Source organism: Cryptomeria japonica, chromosome 7 (assembly GCF_030272615.1).
Source record: "Cryptomeria japonica chromosome 7, Sugi_1.0, whole genome shotgun sequence".
Lineage (NCBI taxonomy): Eukaryota > Viridiplantae > Streptophyta > Pinopsida > Cupressales > Cupressaceae > Cryptomeria > Cryptomeria japonica.
The window spans coordinates 280,048,027-280,065,511 of record NC_081411.1 but is presented as its reverse complement, the minus strand read 5'-3'; the positions used below and the strand labels follow the sequence as shown (position 1 = coordinate 280,065,511).

General features: G+C 33.2%; 1 protein-coding gene across 1 annotated transcript in view; it reads left to right on the top strand.

Annotated features, from left to right (window-relative positions):
- LOC131027087 (reticuline oxidase-like) overlaps positions 1–17,485 on the top strand; it is a 44,586-nt gene that overhangs the window by 5,246 nt on the left and 21,855 nt on the right. Inside the window, exons 3-4 of the mRNA XM_057957060.2 lie at positions 1,996–2,154; positions 2,242–2,313. Coding sequence (XP_057813043.2) covers positions 1,996–2,154; positions 2,242–2,313 — 231 coding nt within the window. The remainder of the gene's footprint in view (positions 1–1,995; positions 2,155–2,241; positions 2,314–17,485) is intronic.

Here is a 17,485-nt window from a genome sequence, read left to right as displayed (position 1 = left end):
TGGACTTGACCAATCCTGTGTGTATTCTCACTTCTTTGGATACACTAAGGGTTTGACCATTTGGCACTTCATTATATGTTATTGGGAGATCATAAAAAAGAACCTTACGTAGAATCTAAAAAGTAGAAGCTCAATTGAATTCTAGAAAGATTCATGGGGCGACTTTGAAGTGATCAATGTATTGTAGGCTTGGGGGCACTCAAATTGGAATTGGTAGAAAGATGGAGTTGTAAGGTAAGAGATTATGGCAAAAAAAGATAATGTTGGACGACACATGGTATGGAGATGAAGATTGGTACAAGGTTTGGTAGCACCAAGGGACATCAAAGACAAGTAATCTCAGATATTGAGAAATTGACCAAATAGGCTAATGGAGGGAGATGATAAGATCATCTAGTGCGGTGGAAAATTGGGAAGGTATTTGGTAAAATCGGGATATAACCGATAGATCCCCAAAGGAACCTTAGGAGGATTGGCCTATGCATCTGATATGAGGAAATGAAGTTCTCCCTAAAGCTAGAGCCTTTGCTTGGGTAGCTTTATAGGAGAGGATACTCATTGAAAATAGGCTAAAATCGATCAAGAATGCTAGATAGGATAGACGCTACTTATGGAAGATGGATGAGGAATCAGTCAACCACCTCCTACTAAGATGATATGTTGCCGAGACATGTTGCAAAATGATTATTGAAAAAATAGATTTTTAGACCACTCTATGCACTAGTGTACGTAACATGTTCAATGCATGAACATTACTTCAGAATGGCTCTATCTTCAGAAGTATCTGGCGATGCACTTCCTCTATCATCATATAGGAGCTTTCGAAGGAGAAAAACCAAAGGACCTACCAGGATAAGGAGATGGGTGTTGAGGGATTAGTTACAAAGATGGAGGGCATTATTATGGAAGTGGTTAACATTTTGGCAAGAAACCAAAGCTTAACAAAGAGTAGATTGTTCTCCTAGGATGATCGGTGTACAAAACAGCAGACTGGCTTTTTGTTCCCTCGTTTATCGGGTTAGGCAAGTTGATTTTCTTACCAACTTGAGGAAGGATGTGTAGTGGAGGCCACCAAATACAGGTTGACACAACGCCCATTTCTATGGTGTTGGCTATGGCAACTTTGCTCAAGTGGGTGGTGAGTGTGTAGTGAGGAATTTTGAAAGACGGAACGTGAGGAATTTGGGTGCTGCCCTGGGAAGTGCTTTGAATAATTAAATTAAATTTTATGCTGCCCTAGAAATTGAAATATGAGCATGTGCATCTAGAGGGCAATTTGCAACTGGTTGTGAATGTGATTATACCAAACGAATCCTAATCTAGAAGTTAGTGAGTACGCTCTCCTACATTTTGGCAAAAATAGGTCATTTCTTAGACATCAGAGTGACACATATATACCGTGAGGGCAACGATATCACAGAGAGGATTGCCAAATTGACAGTTATATGATGGAGGAAGTACGAGATATCTGTTCGATGCATGAGTGGCACGGGAACACATGCCACCTTGCCTTCTCAGAAATATCTAGACACACTCGCCATTGTGGCCATGTATGGTAACATTTATGACCATGGGTGGCAAGTTGGATGGATTGTTCACACGTTTGAATAGATTTTTATGTTGCTATTTGGTGGCTATAGCCGATGTGTAAAAAGCGGTGTAGAATATGGACACCTCCATCTGCCTACATTCAAAGAAAAGACAAATGGCTTTTTCAGAGAAATTTCAGAAAAGAGAATAATGAAGATATTTAAGTTGAGGGCTGGTGTGGTGCTTCATGTCATCCGACTGGTACTAGTAGATGCACATTTAGGAGGCTGCAAACATTATAGAGTGAACACAAAAATGACCTCAATGTTTGTAGCCCTTCTCTTTGATGTGAGGGAGTCTGAAAATATGGTGGATACTCTAGCAAGGAAGCTCATTTGAAGCAGACGGTGTAGAGACTTGAAGGGCTTCATTGTCTAAGCTATCCCTGGTTCTGGTCCTCTATAGGTGTTTGTCCTCTGGGGTATTGGCATGAATGCAGTGCCGCAATGCAATCAGGAAAGGGCTGGTATCAATTTCCTAAAAGAATGCATGGTTAGGGTGGCGTTTGGTGATATCTGGTGGTCTAATACCTTGGTGGAGGAAGGAGAGGAGATGGAGGTTGCTGTATCGGACGATGAGGCTGGGTGAGAACCTACCATAGTAGAGGACTATCTTGATTTTTTGTCTGTCATTCTAGTTCTTTGGTTGCAGGTCGATCATGGTGCCATGCCCAAGACTGGGCTCTCTACTGATGATGTAATATCTTTTGATATTAATATACGAGTGCGGTCTTGATACTGTTACATTAACTGATAAAAGAGAAAAAAATATATCTTCAAATTTAAATTATGATATGCATAGATAATTACAAAACTACTAATTATTCAAAATAAAAATTATAATTTAAACATAAAAATATTATTGAATTACTGATATTTTTATTAACATTATAAATAATATTGTATTGCATTGTTAGGAATGCCTTATTATTCAATAAAATACCTCATATATTTCTATTAAATTTTGTCATTTTTAGTCTTAATATTTTATGAATGTTATTGTTAAAACGAATGTGTGGAACAAGAACTATTTCATTTCTATTTAACTTGCTTAAAATATTTATTTCCAGATTTTCTGTCAAAAATATTCTGACTAATAATTTTTATTTAAGATTTTAAAATTCTATTTCATCTTTTATGGAAGATGGAAGAACCCTTTGCCAGTAGACTTCAAATGACGAATTAGATTTTTTGAAGATGTGGAATTCATTCTAACTAAAGATGGCACCTGTTTCGTCTCACTTCGAATTTGGACAATTTTTTTATAAATTGATTCATTGAATCAATGGAACTGACAGGTTTTAATTTGAGAGCATGTTGGCCAATTTGAACTTTGAAATTTAGTTATTGTTATTTATTAGGAATTATTGGGATTGCGAGAAAGTTGTATTTCAATTAAAGAAATTTATAAAGAAAGGAAAAAAGAATTCAAAATCATTTTCAAGGCTAAAATTTGTGTCTCCAAACTGTACGTAGTTGAGGAGTCTTTCCGTGAAGAATTCGTGACATTCTCTAGAGATGGCCAAGGTTATGACTGGTAACAATCCTCAAGCAGATGAAAGGAATTCAAAATTTAATGAATTGTTGGAATGTTTTAAAAAAGGTGGCTTAATAGACCTAATACAGTATAACGAGTCTATTTCTACACTAGATTTTTCTGTGCAGAATCTTTGATATAGATAACCCGGAATATGCATGCCTGACTTAATCCTTATTCTCGAGGATGAAGGCCATCTGCAAAAAAATGTGTCTCACTAGAAAAATATCTAAGAAGAAAGCATAAAATATCTAAGAAGAAAGCATAAAAGAATAGCTCACCAATTACTAATTTTTTTATAGAATTCATTTAATGCATATATTTAGTATGATGATTGATTATTAGTTGACAAAGTGTGAATATTCATATCTATTTATGTTTGTCACTCTTTTATTATATTTCAAGGTTCATATTTTATTTTAAAACATAGTAGATCTATTATAAAACTACTAATAAACTTGTTCAAATGTGATTCAGTTATATCCTATACTATTATAATTATTAAGAAAGTTAAAAGGACCACACACTATATTTTGCATAGGTTCAAAATATAAGATACAAGAACTAATTGAAAATAACATGATTCATAGTGAAGGTGTTAATGAAAATTGAAATCATTCATTTGCATCTTGAAAGAAAAAATTATAAATATATATCACATTATTCCCTATCTATAATAGCAATGTGGAAATATATGATTTGATTACTATGAACCATGATATCTCCTAATACCATTATATTAGTTCATATACTAAGTTACATATCCATTCTTTTTATGAAAATGATATATTTTAAAGATATATCTTCTCCCTCACATTGTACTCTAGATATCGATTAGAATTTATTATTTAGAGATCATACAAAATAATTATTATGGCTTATTTTCTAAAATGCATTTATCGGCATGTCTTCCACATATTGAACATGGGCTTAAAATTGATCATACACATTTGGATTTGGTCATAAAATAAACCCCTTTGTCTTTTAATCCCCAAGGTATACTTACATATGCTCTCCTCTTGTGTCCTAACTTGGTGAACTTGGGTGCATAGAAATAAATGATTTTTCTTTTTTATTTTAAGGGGGATTTCCTAGAGAACTAATCATGCTATGGGATGACCTCAATTTCTAGTGAAGTATAAATAGTGGGGAGTGAACCAAAAGACACACCTTTTGGAATTAGAATCTTGTCAATCTTGGATAAGACTCAGAGAAAAATATACCTTAGTGAATTGAAGGTAGAGAGTGGGTGAACCTCTCCTCCCGATTGGCTAGAATTGTTCTCTTTCATCAATGGATTGAGGCCTCAATGTACCCTTGTGGTATTTAGAGAATACCCCTAGTTGAGTTGGTAAAACCTATTCTCAAACTTTTTGGCCACCTTTTCTTGTGTATACAAGAATTGATACTCCCAATTGAGTAGGCTTGTTGGTTTATTTTATATGCTTGAGTGTTTAAATCTCCTTCCCCATGTAATAGAAAAGGGAGACAAAAATCTAAATTGAGCCACAGTAAGAGTGTCTTCTTCTTGTATGTTCCTGCATGTTACATCAAATCAAGACATGTTCCACTCCTTTAGGAATTTGTGAAGTTGTAGTTGTACTTCTAGTTAGGCTTATAGGGCTTGTCATACTTATCATACCTAAACACTCTTTTAGGACACCTAGAAGAAAAATATCATATCTTATTACAAGGGAAACATTTCAAAGGTAACTTTCCATCATACTTACCAGCTCCCTTAGGCAATCTTTGATCAATAAGTGCTTCAAGCTCATCCAATTCTCTTTCCTGCTCTTCCATCTCTCTCGTTTCTCTTCCATATCTTGAAACCCTAGATGAACTCTCTTCTGGATCATACAACTGCTTCTCGGATATAGAGGCTTTAAATGCAGTCTCAGATTTACCATGTGATTCTCCAAATTCACTCAACTCAAATGCAGCTAGCTTATCAACCAATACATCAATTGAAAATATTACGGTGGGCAAAATTTCCCGTAACCCTATGCAAACGAAAAAACAATCCTTAGTTGCAGACATCCCAATCAACTTGCACACTTTTAAGAAAATGTTATCCATTTATTTTACCTATCAAGCTGTGCATCTCACATAAAGAGATGCCTTCAATGGAATAAAAATGAAATAATTCTCATTGTAGAAGATTATTATATTCAAAGTAGAGAATTTTCCATTTTTGTTTTGACATTTGTAAGTTCAATTTATGTTAAATGCTAATTTTATAATCTTATTAAACTTATATATGAAATTTCATAGGTTAAATAATAATATTTTTATTGTTTCAATGAAAAATTAAATTATATTTTATTTATTCAATTTTATTTAAATAATATTGAGAAGTTGAAGTTTAAACAATTAAGTAAGAATTTTTAGTAATTTTCAAATTATTATTATTTCTACTATTAAGAAGTTATAGTTTAAATGTATAATTGATTGGGGATGCAATCACAATCATATAAAAGACACTTTAGTTCCTAAAAGGCACTTTCACAATTATCAAGATGTGACTATATTTTTTGAGACACTACATATGGTCTTTGTAACTTTATACAATTGACAAATAAGACTACCTTATATATATTTAATTTTAGAATATATATAAAATACATTGAGAGATATCCTTCTTGAGGCACCTATTAGAGTGAAGCACATTAAAGAAATATAGTTTAATCAAGGTAATGTATATGTTGTTAGATCTCTTTGGTGGAATATACAACCTAAGGGTAAGTCCTTAGCCCTTCTATAGGGTTGCTCAGCCAGAAAATGGGATAAGCGACAAATATCAACATTGAATGATGTTTTTTCTAATGGTACAATAAAATATTAGAATACTCTTCAATATAATTATAAACTATTTGATAACAACCAAAGAACCTATAGTAGGCATGAGCTTTCCATAGTCCATAAAGTTATGTGCATGAATTTCTGGGAAAAACTATGTATATTTTTTAATCAATATTTGGGATTGCACTCAGTAATCCATCATTAGGAAGAGGATAAATGAAGAAATTAATTATAAACAAAGACTAAGTAGGATGGCAAGTGAGGGTGGATGCAGAGCAAGAGGCAGAAGGAAAGGGAAAAAGAGAAAAAAAGATGAAGAATAACACATATAATAATGTGAATACACAAATAAATATCAAATATAAAATGTAAAATGGAAGGATATAGGAAATAAGCAAAACCAACAATATAAAGAAGCCCATCCTAAATTCAAACAAGAATTAAAGAAAGAAAGCACAAAATAAAAGACTCAAACTAATAAAAATGAAAACACCTACCACAATAAGAATAAAATTAAAATACACAAAGGAAAAGAGAAAGAAATACAAATAAGAAGCAAAGAAAGGCATACCCAGAAAATGAGATAAAAAGGAAGCAAACAAAAAATAAAAATGAATAAAGAACAAAACTAAACAAAAGACCTAGCCTATTAAATAAGAAACCAAGAAGAAAAGCAAGGCAATCATGTAAAATAAAAGATAAATAACAAAAAAAAAAAAAAAGAAAAGAAAAAAATAAATAAACCAATGAACGTAATCTACTAAAAAAAGAAAGGAAATAAAAGAAAGGAGTAATTTATAAGAAAAATAAAAGATAACAAAAAAATGAAAATAAAAAATAAAAACATGATGGTTAACTGCAAAAATAAAAAAAGCAATGAGAACCAAATTGCACAATAAAAAGGAAGGCCAAATAGTTGAAAAATAGACAAGGGTAGGCAAAGGAATAAAGAAAAAAAAAAGAACACCTACAGGAAGGAAGAAAGAACAAGTAAGGATAGAAGAAAAGGAGGGATCACTAAAGATGCAAAAGGGTATGCAAGGACGAGAGAAAAGGTAACCAAGTAGGGCTAACTTGTCAACCTTCATCACAATTGAGATTGGAGGGGTGTAGCTTAATGAGAATAGCTTCTTGGATTTTTCTCTTGAAGAAATTTTCTTTGACCAAAACTTGGGTGTCCTCAAGACAGATGTGATTTATAGAGCGATGGGAGTGCTCAGCTAAGGCATAGTTGACCACACAATCATGTCTAACATTTGTACTATGTTATTTAATCTTAGTACTAATAGCTATGCCCATGTCTCCAATGTATGGAATGCCATAAGAACAACTAACCTTGTAAACTCAAAAATTAAAGGTGGCCTAAGTGGGATCTTTGGTAGAAGGTTCTCACTTTCTGGTAGTTGAGAGGGGTCTAAAGGAAGAAAGAATGCCCTTTTTATTTGTGTATTCACATCATTATATGCATTCTTCTTATATTTTTCTTATTTTTCTCTTTGGCCCTTTCCTTCTACCTCTTGCTTATTCCTTGCGCTTCGAATCCACCCCCACTTGCCTTCCTATTTAGTCTTTGTCTGCAATCCTTTTCTTCATCTATTCTCTTCCTCATGATGGATTGTTGACTGCAATTTGAAACGTTGATTGAAAAACATACATAGTTTTTTTCAAAAATTCATGTACATAAAAGAACCTACATTGTGATAAAGAAGAAACTACTACTATTGAATTGGGATATTCATTTAAATAATAATGTTGATTATTTTTCCAATTCCAAATAGATTGATGGATCTCCTTTCCTAAATCTTAAGGCTAAGTGCCTATACAAAATACTTGTTCACTAAAATTGTATCCTTGGGTATGCCAATAAGAAGATGAAACTAGAATAGGAACATATATATTGATCAAAAAAAATTTAAACTAAAGTGGTTTAGTAGAATAGATCCCACAAAGAGATGTTTTAGGTGGCAATTTATGATTCAAATGCTAGCCTTTGATAACAAGCTTGCAATATGTCTCCTTTGTGGTTGTCTAAAACATTATATGCATGTTTTCTTTAATTGTAGATATGTTTCCTCTATCTAACAATTGTTTATGGGTAATATTATTGGGTGTAATTTTTGTGATAAAAGGTCTTGGTCTGAGATTGTGGTTGGCTATGTGAAAGAGTTAAAAAAATATTATTATGTGTTTTGGTTTAGTCTTTCTATTGAAATTTTGTACTTTTAATGGAAAAAATGGAATGAACATCCATACCAAGGAAATGATAGAACTCTTACTTGGTTTGGCTTTAGACTCACCACTCTATTGATTATGGAATATGTCACACTAACACTCGGGCTACTAGTAGATTCATTTATGAAAGTGTTAGTAGAGGGGTCTTCTCCACTAATCAAAGAAGACATAGAGGAAGCTAATTACTGGCCACAAAATCTGAAGGAGGTTGACAAGAAATTTCAAGAATAATACATGGGCTTCTAAAATGTTGACATAAAGGAGAACCAATATCAGTTAATAAGGGATTCACCAGTCAAAGACATGGAAGTCTTCCACCAGAACTTTGACACCTCCAGTTGGTAGAGGATCTCCCTCCCCTTGGCTCATACAAAGCATTTAAGGAGAGTAGGATACAACCTAAGGACAAGGATAGAAAGAAGGGTAAAAGCATAGCTAAAGGAGGGGAGAAAGGTAATGATCAAAAAGAGGAAGATCAGGACGAAGAATAGGAGCAACAAGATGAAGAAGAGAGTCAAGGCAATGATAAAGGAGAAGATCAAGGTTGAGATGATGAAGAAGATTAGTATTTGGTTAAATTGCTATATTTTACATCTTTTTTCTATATGTATGAAGTATATTTACGTTATTATGTATTGGAACCTGATTTGTATTGTAGTTTGTCATTTTGATATCTCATGTTATGATAATATGTCTTATATTGGATAGCGTGGTTGGGCTATAATGGGTGATCTACTTGATCACTAATACTTGTAATCAAACTATTTGATTTTTATAATACTAGTGGTAAACGATCTACAATTTAAAACAAAAAATGCACTATCAAGCATTTTTTCAAACATTACAAATTGTTTTGTCAAATTTATATATTTAACAAATAAGACTAGCTTGTATATATATCTCAACGTAATTTATATATATTATAAAACTATATATATATATAAGATAGTAAAAGTCACGACACAACATGGAAGACATTAACAAATTATGGTTCAAGCACAATTAGGGTTAGGGCTAGCATTAGGTTAGTGTTTGGGTTCCAATAAGGTTCAATTATATTTAGGGTTTGATTACAGGATAGATTAGGGCTTAAGTTGGAGGTAAGGTTTAATTATATGATTTAATTTGGTTAGATTAGTGTTTGATTATAATTAGGGTTTTATTATGATTAGAGCTTTATTATGGTTAAGGTTAGGGTTTGATTATGATTAGGATTTGGTACAGTTAGGGTTTTACTATGGTTAGGGTTTAATTATAGTGAGATTGGGATTCAAGTTGGAGGTAGGATTTAATTATGGTTACATTAGAGTTTGATTATGATTAGGGTTTAGTAGAATTAAGGTTTAATTATAGCGAAATTTGGGTTCAAGTTGGAGGTAGGGTTTAATTCTAATATAAGAGTTAAGTTTAGTGTTAGGGTATGGTTATGTTTAGGGTTAAGGTTAGGCTAAAATTAAGATTATTATTCTAGGATAATGCTTGGAGTAACAGTTAAGCTTCAAAATTAAAATTAGGGCTCAATTAGGATTAGAGTTAGTATTGTATTTAAATTGGGATTTAATTAGGGTTAGAGCTAGTTTTATGATTCAAAAAGGGTTAGGGTTAGGGTTCTATAATAAAGTTTGGTTTCAAGATAAGTGTGAAGGTTTAATTAAAGATATGAATTATGTTAGCATAAAGATGAGGAATACATTCAAGGTTAGGTTGGGTTTAGGGTTAAGGTTACTTTAAGGTTACGGTTCAAGTTCAAGATAGAGTGTAATTATGGTTAGGGTAAATTTTAGGGTTAGTTGATCATAAGGGTTATATTACATTTAGGGAAAGAGTTAAATTAGGGTTATGATTCAATTACATTAAGGTTAGTATTAAATTAGTACTAGAGTTCAATTAGGATTAGGGTTTTAGCTTCATTAGGGTTAGGAGTAGATTAGGATTAGAGTTAAATTAGGGTTAGGTTTATGTTTAGGGTTATGACTCAATTAGGATTACAACTCAATTAGGGTTAGGTTTAAGTTTAGAGGTAGAGTTCAATTATGGTTACATTAGGGTTCAAGTTGTAGTTAGGGTTCAATTTTAGGGTTACAGTTAAAGTTTAGGGTTAGGTTAGGTTACCGATAAGTTTCAATTATGGTAAGATTATGTTTAGGGTTAAGATTACACTCTAATTAGGGTTAAGTTATTATAGGATAATGCTTGGGGTAAGCTCTTATCCTTGTTACAAGGTTCTTCAGCCAGAAAAAAAAAGTTAAGATATAAGGATATCAACATTTAGGGATATATTTTGCAATCATACAATAAAATATTAGAATAATCTTTGAGATGAATATAAATTGTTTGATAACAACAAAAGAATCTATAATGTGATAAAGAGGAAACTACTACTATTGAATGAGACTATTAAATTAAATAATAATATTGATTGTTTTCCAATTTAAAATGGACTAATGAATGAAGAGATTTGATTTCCTATATGCATGAAAGTGTCTTCAACGTACCATTTTCACGGCTATGGATTCCTTCATCGACATTCAGCCCTAGTAGGTGGCTTTTAAAGAATATTTTGATACACAAACAACGATGAAGCTTCCTTCTTAGGTTCATTCACTTCTTCCTCTATCATTACAGATAATGTGACCTTTGCTCTAGCACAATGCATGTCAATATAATACCATTTTTTCTCATCCTCGGTTAAATGTTGTATTCTGATTCTCCTCATCGACATCTTGTAATTGTTAATTTTCCCTTTTTTTGGCCCTGTACACACGCTACTCTCTTTTATGGAGGAAAAATCCCATGCATAAGATAGACATGCAATATAAAAACAAAGAGTAGAGTTGTTGATATCTTCGAGTAGTGGTACTAATTATAACATTGAGATATAAGTAATCGACATGTCTTAATCTCCAATAACATGCCAAAGTTATTGTCCATTATGTTACTTTAGACTCTATATTTAGCCTCTTATATAATTGCTTATTTATTCAGCGGCTTTAGGGCAAGTTCTCACTTTTTTGATAGCTTATCTTAGTTAGCAGTTATTGTTTATTTTTTTTTTAGTAGCAATATGGGGAATTAGTAGTCTTTATTAAATTTTTCTATATATTGTTATAAAATTTGGAGAAAAATCAGGACACAAGTAAAAAAGGGAGAACAATTTGTGGAGTCATGTGTTATTTTTTTCAATATGTAGTTGCTCCTTATTTCCAACCCCTTTCTTTTTTGAACCTTATTTTCAATTTTTAAGCAGTGACTGCTCCACTAAAATAAGGAAATTTTCCAATTTATCCTTTGTGTTTAATTAAAAACTTGCTTGGGAACAGTTCAACCACTTAAATATATCTAGAAATTGTACTTAAGAAATCCTACAGGAACATAGGGTCAACCTGTTCACTCTACACTTTGATTTCTTAGAGTGTGCTATGAGACACTCATCTTTCCATTTGCCATTCCCATTTTCATTTTGTCACGTGCCTTAGCAACATAACTTGGATATTTCTTTCAAACGGCTTATGTTTTGTACATACAACAACTCTCACATAGTTGCAACCCCTAGCGAATTTAGCCCAGTACTATCCATGACATATAAGGACTCTTAGCAATGTATAAAACGTTCACAAAAGCTTCTTGAGTGGAGAAGGGTGCTATGCAATGTTTCTTTTTATTGTAGTGAAATGCTCAAGGCGAATAATGAAATGTCATGCAACTACTACATTCTAATTATATACATACACACATACACATACATACATACATATTCATACATACATATATATATATATATGTATATATATATATATATATATATATATATGTATATGTATATATATATATATGTATATGTATATGTATATATATATACATATAAATATATATATATATATATATACATATAAATATACATATATACATATACATATATATATATATATATATATATACATATATATATATATATATACATATATATATATATATATATATATACATATACATATACAATATGCATATACATATACATACATACATACATACATACATACATACATTATTATTTGTGAAGTTGTAGTTGTGTTATTTTCCTTCTTTGTCTAGGAGGGTCATGATGATGTGAGCTATGTTTGTGTCTCTATTAAATTATGCCATGTCTTGCCTTCAACTACCTAAGAAGGCATGTGAGGCACCTGAGCATGTGATGAGAGAGGGTTTTCGAAATACAAGTAAGGACTAGAACAAGATCCTTCTAGATTCGTGGGAGAAGAATTTCCAATTTAAGAAAGTTGCGGGTATGGGGCCTAGAAAATTATGTACCATGAACACAACTTTGGGCACCAAGCTGGTATGGAATATGTTTAGTTGTAGTCATAAGAAATGGGCTCAAATTCTACAAAGAAAATATTTGGACTTGACCAATCGTGTGTGTATTCTCCTTCTTTGGATACACTAGGGGCTTGATCATTTGGCATTTCATTATATGTTATTGGGAGATCATCAAAAAGCACCTTACCTAGAATCTAAAAAGTAGAAGCTCAATTGCATTCTAGACAGACTCATGGGATGACTTTGAAGTGATCAATGTATTGGAGGATTGGGGGCACTCAAATTGGAATTGGCAGAAAGATGGGGTTGTAAGGTAAGACATTATGCAAAAAAAAGTTAATGGTGGACGACACATGGTATGGAGATGAAGATTGTTAGAAGGTTTGGTAGCACCAACAGACATCAAAGGCAAGTAATCTCAGATATGGAGAAATTGACCAAATAGGCTGATGGAGGGAGATGATAAGATCATCTAGTGCGGTGGAAAATTGGGAAGGTATTTGGTAAAGTCGAGAGATAACATATAGATCCCCAAAAGAACCTAAGGAGGATTGGCCTATGCATCTGATATGAGGAAATGAAGTTCTCCCTAAAGCTGGAGCCTTTGCTTGCGTAGCTTTATAAGGGAAGATACTCATAAAAAATAGGCTAAAATTGATCAAGAATGCTAGATAGGATAGATGCTACTTAAGTCAACCACCTCCTACTAAGATGATATGTTGTTGAGACATGTTGCAAAAAGATTATTGAAAAAATAGAGTTTTAGACCACTCTATGCACTAGTGTCCGTAACATGTTCAATGCCCGAATATTACTTCAGAATGGCTCTATCTTCAGAAATATCTGGCGATGCACTTCCTTGATCATCATATAGGAGCTTTCAAAGGAGCAAAACAAAAGGACCTCATCCTAGCAGATGGGTGTTGAGGGATTAGTTACAAAGATGGAGGTCATTATTATGGAAGTGGCTTACATTCTGGCAAGAAACCAAAGCTTAACAACGAGTAGATTGTTCTCCTACGATGATCAGCTGACAAAACACCAGACTGGGTTTTTGTTGCCCCGTTTATCGGGTCAGGCAAGTTGATTTTCTTCCCAACTTGAAGAAGAATGTGTAGTGGAGGCAACGACCATTTCTATGCTGTTGGTTGTGGCAACTTTGGTCATGTGGGTGTTGAGTGTGTAGTGAAGAATTTGGTGCTGTCCTGGGACGTGCTTTGAATAATAAAACTAAATTTTATGCTGCCCTAGAATGTGAAATGTGAGGATGTGCATCTAGAGGGCGATTTGCAACTGGTTGTGAATGTGATAATTATACCAAACGAAACCTAAACTAGAAGTTAGTGAGTACGCTCTCCTAGATTTTGGCAAAAATGGATCATTTCTTAGACATCAGAGTGACACATATATACCGTGAGGGCAACGATATCACAGAGAGGATTGCCAAATTGACAGTTATATGATGGAGGAAGTTCGAGATATCTGTTCGATGCATGAGTGGCTTGGGAACGTATGCCACCTTGCCTTCTCATAAATATCTTTACACACTCTTCATTGTGGCCATGTATGATAACATTTATGACCAGGGGTGGCAAGTTGGATGGATTGCTCACACGTTTGAATAGTTTTTTATGTTGCTGGAAGGTAGCTATAGCCGTAGTGTAAAAAGGGGTGTAGAATATGGACACCTCCATTTGCGTACATTCAAAGAAAAGACAAATGGCTTTTTCAAAGAAATTTCAGAAAAGAGAATAATGAAGATATTTAAGTCGCGGGCTGGTGTGGTGCTTCATACCATCCGACTGGTACTAGTAGATGCACATTTAGGAGGCGACAAACATTATAGAGTGAACACAAACGTGGCCTCAATGTTTGTAGCCCTGCTCTTTGATGCAAGGGAGTCTGAGAATATGGTGGATACTCTAGCAAGGAAGCTCATTTGAAGCAGATGGTGTAGAGACTTGAAGAGCTTCATCGTCCAAGCTATCCGTTGTCCTGGTCTTATCTCGAATGGGGAAAGAAAACCTAAGCTTGGCGAGGACAATGACGACCCTCTATACGTGTTTGTCCTCTGGGGTATTGACATGAATGCGGTGCTGCAACGCAATCAGGAAAGGGCTGGTATCAACTTCCTAAAAGAATGCATGGTTAGGGTGGCGTTTGGTGATATCTAGTGGGCTAATACCTTGGTGGAGGAAGGAGAGGAGATGGCGGTTGCTGTATCAGACGATGAGGCTGGGTGAGAACCTACCATAGTAGAGGACTATCTTGTTTTCTGTCTGTCATTCTAGTTCTTTGGCTACGTTACTAAGGCGAGTATATACTATGTATTTTATGGAGGAACCGGGCATTTTGTTATGTAATCCCTGCTCATATTTGCTATGGAAAGGGTTGGAGGTCTTTATAATGGTTTCTGGGCTGTCATGTATATAGTGGTGGTCCTGGGGTGGTCTTTTTGGTTGCAGGTCACTCATGGTGATATGCCCAAAACAGGGGCTCTATGTCGATAATGCAATATCTTTTGATATTAATATACGAGTGTGGCAAAAAATTGTGTCTCACTAGAAAAATTTCTAAGAAGAAAGCATAAAAGAATAGGTCACCAATTACTAATTTTGTTATAGAATTCATTTAATGCATATATTTAGTACGATGATTAGTTGACGAAGTGTGAATATTCATATCTATTTATGTTTGTCACTCTTTTATAATATTTCAAGGTTCATATTTTGTTTTAAAATTCAAATGTGATTCAGTTATATCCTATACTATTATAATTATTAAGAAAGTTAAAAGGACCACATGCTATATTTTGCATAGGTTCAAAATATAAGATACAAGAACTAATTGAAAATAACATGATTCATAGTGAAGGTGTTGATGACAATTGAAATCATTCATTTGCATCTTGAAAGCAAAATTTATAAATATATATCACATTATTCCCTATCTATAATAGCAATGTGGAAATATATGATTCGATTACTATGAATCATGGTATCTCCTAATACCATTATATTGGTTCATATACTAAGTTACATATCCATTTTTTTTAATGAAAATGATATATTTTAAAGATACATCTTCTCCCTCACATTGTACTCTAGATATGGATTAGAATTTAATATTTAGAGATCATACAAAATAATCATTATGGCTTATTTTCTAAAATGCATTTCTTGGCATGTCTTCCACATATTGAACATGGGCTTAAAATTGATCATACACATTTGGATTTGGTCAGAAAATAAACCCCTTTGTCTTTTAATCCCCAAGGTCTACTTCCATATGCTCTCCTCTTCTGTCCTAAATTGGTGAACTTCGGTGCATAGAAAGAAAGGATTTTTCATTTTTATTTTAAGGAGGCTTTCCTAGAGAACTAATCATGCTATGGGATGACCTTAATTTCTAGTGAAGTATAAATAGTGGGGAGTGAACCAAAAGACACACCTTTTGGAATTAGAATCTTGTCAATCTTGGATAAGACTCAGAGAAAATTATACCTTGGTGAATTGAAGGTAGAGAGTGGGTGAACCTCTCCTCCCGATTGGGTAGAATTGTTCTCTTTCATCTATGGATTGAGGCCTCAATGTACCCTTGTGGTATATAGAGAATACCCCTATTTGAGTTGGTTAAACCTATTCTCAAAAATTTTGGCCACCATTTCTTGTGTATACAAGAATTGATACTCCCAATTGAGTAGGCCTGTTGGTTTATTTAATATGCTTGAGTGTTTAAATTTCCTTCCCCATGTAACGGCGAAAGGAGACAAAAAATGTAAATTGAGCCACAGGAAGAGTGTCTTCTTCTTGTATGCTCTTGCATGTTGCATCAAATCAAGTAGTAAAACTTAGAATGAATAGGTCTTTTATCTTTTTTATGCTTTCTAAAGAGTCATTTTCTATCTTGTTGTTAATAAACTACGAAAGCAATCTAAACATTCAAACACAAAACTTTCAAAACAATTGCACTTGAAAACCACAATGAAATTTTTTATATCTTCATAAGTTTTGCAAAACAAAATCAAAATTTAAGCAACTTGACATATCATTGTTCAAATTAATTAAAGTTCAAGTTGGATCTCCTATCTTTTGATTTATCATTTGAACATTTTTTGTTTTGCTTGTTCTCACAAGTCTATTCCAAGTTGAAAAGCTATCTTTGGTAAATATATTGGCATTTGAGTTTTCATCTATTGTTGAGTTGGTGTATTTCACTTTTATCTTTTAACTTTATCATTTTGGAGATCTAGCTTAACTTTCTTCAATTTTAGACTTGAAGCAACAAGTAAAGTTTTGATCAAAATCAAGATATCCAATCTTATCTAAGATATCACGTCCTTTATATAAAAACAACAAGATCACAACATAAGAGAAACTTGGAAGAAAATCACTCATCCACTCTCGGTGTCGCTCTATGGATTTGTAATGGTACATGCCTATTTCACTTTTATTAATCAAAACATGGAAGCAAATCAAGGACCTTCACAATCATCTCCTTTGGAAAACTCTTAAAAAATACCAATTTCACAAGACAAACATGCAATTTCATCTAGTCCCCTTTATGAAGAAAGTGATGGGGAAGAATTAGCAATGGAAGAAATGAAAGTCCTTGAACAAAATACTAAGGCAATGCTAGGATTAGGACAAGTCCTCAATTCTAATCCTAATTACTATATTGAGTTGCTAGCTCGAAGGGGTGCCAAGTTACTTTCTCATTTTGATCCCTCAAGTAGAGATCAACCTATGCCAAACTCATACTCTCCTATGACATCTTCCACTCCTTCCTCCATAGATCTTTCCATCACACAAAGGTCCCCACTAGTAATCCAAGCAACATCTCACCATAACTTAAACATCACATTATGTCAATACTAAATACATAATTATTTTTTATATTATCATGTTTTTTTTCTGTCATCAAACTAAACAAATATATTATAATCATCTTCATAATACCAAATTCAAATATTTTGCAATATTAAAAATTAAAAATTAATAATTAAAACAAA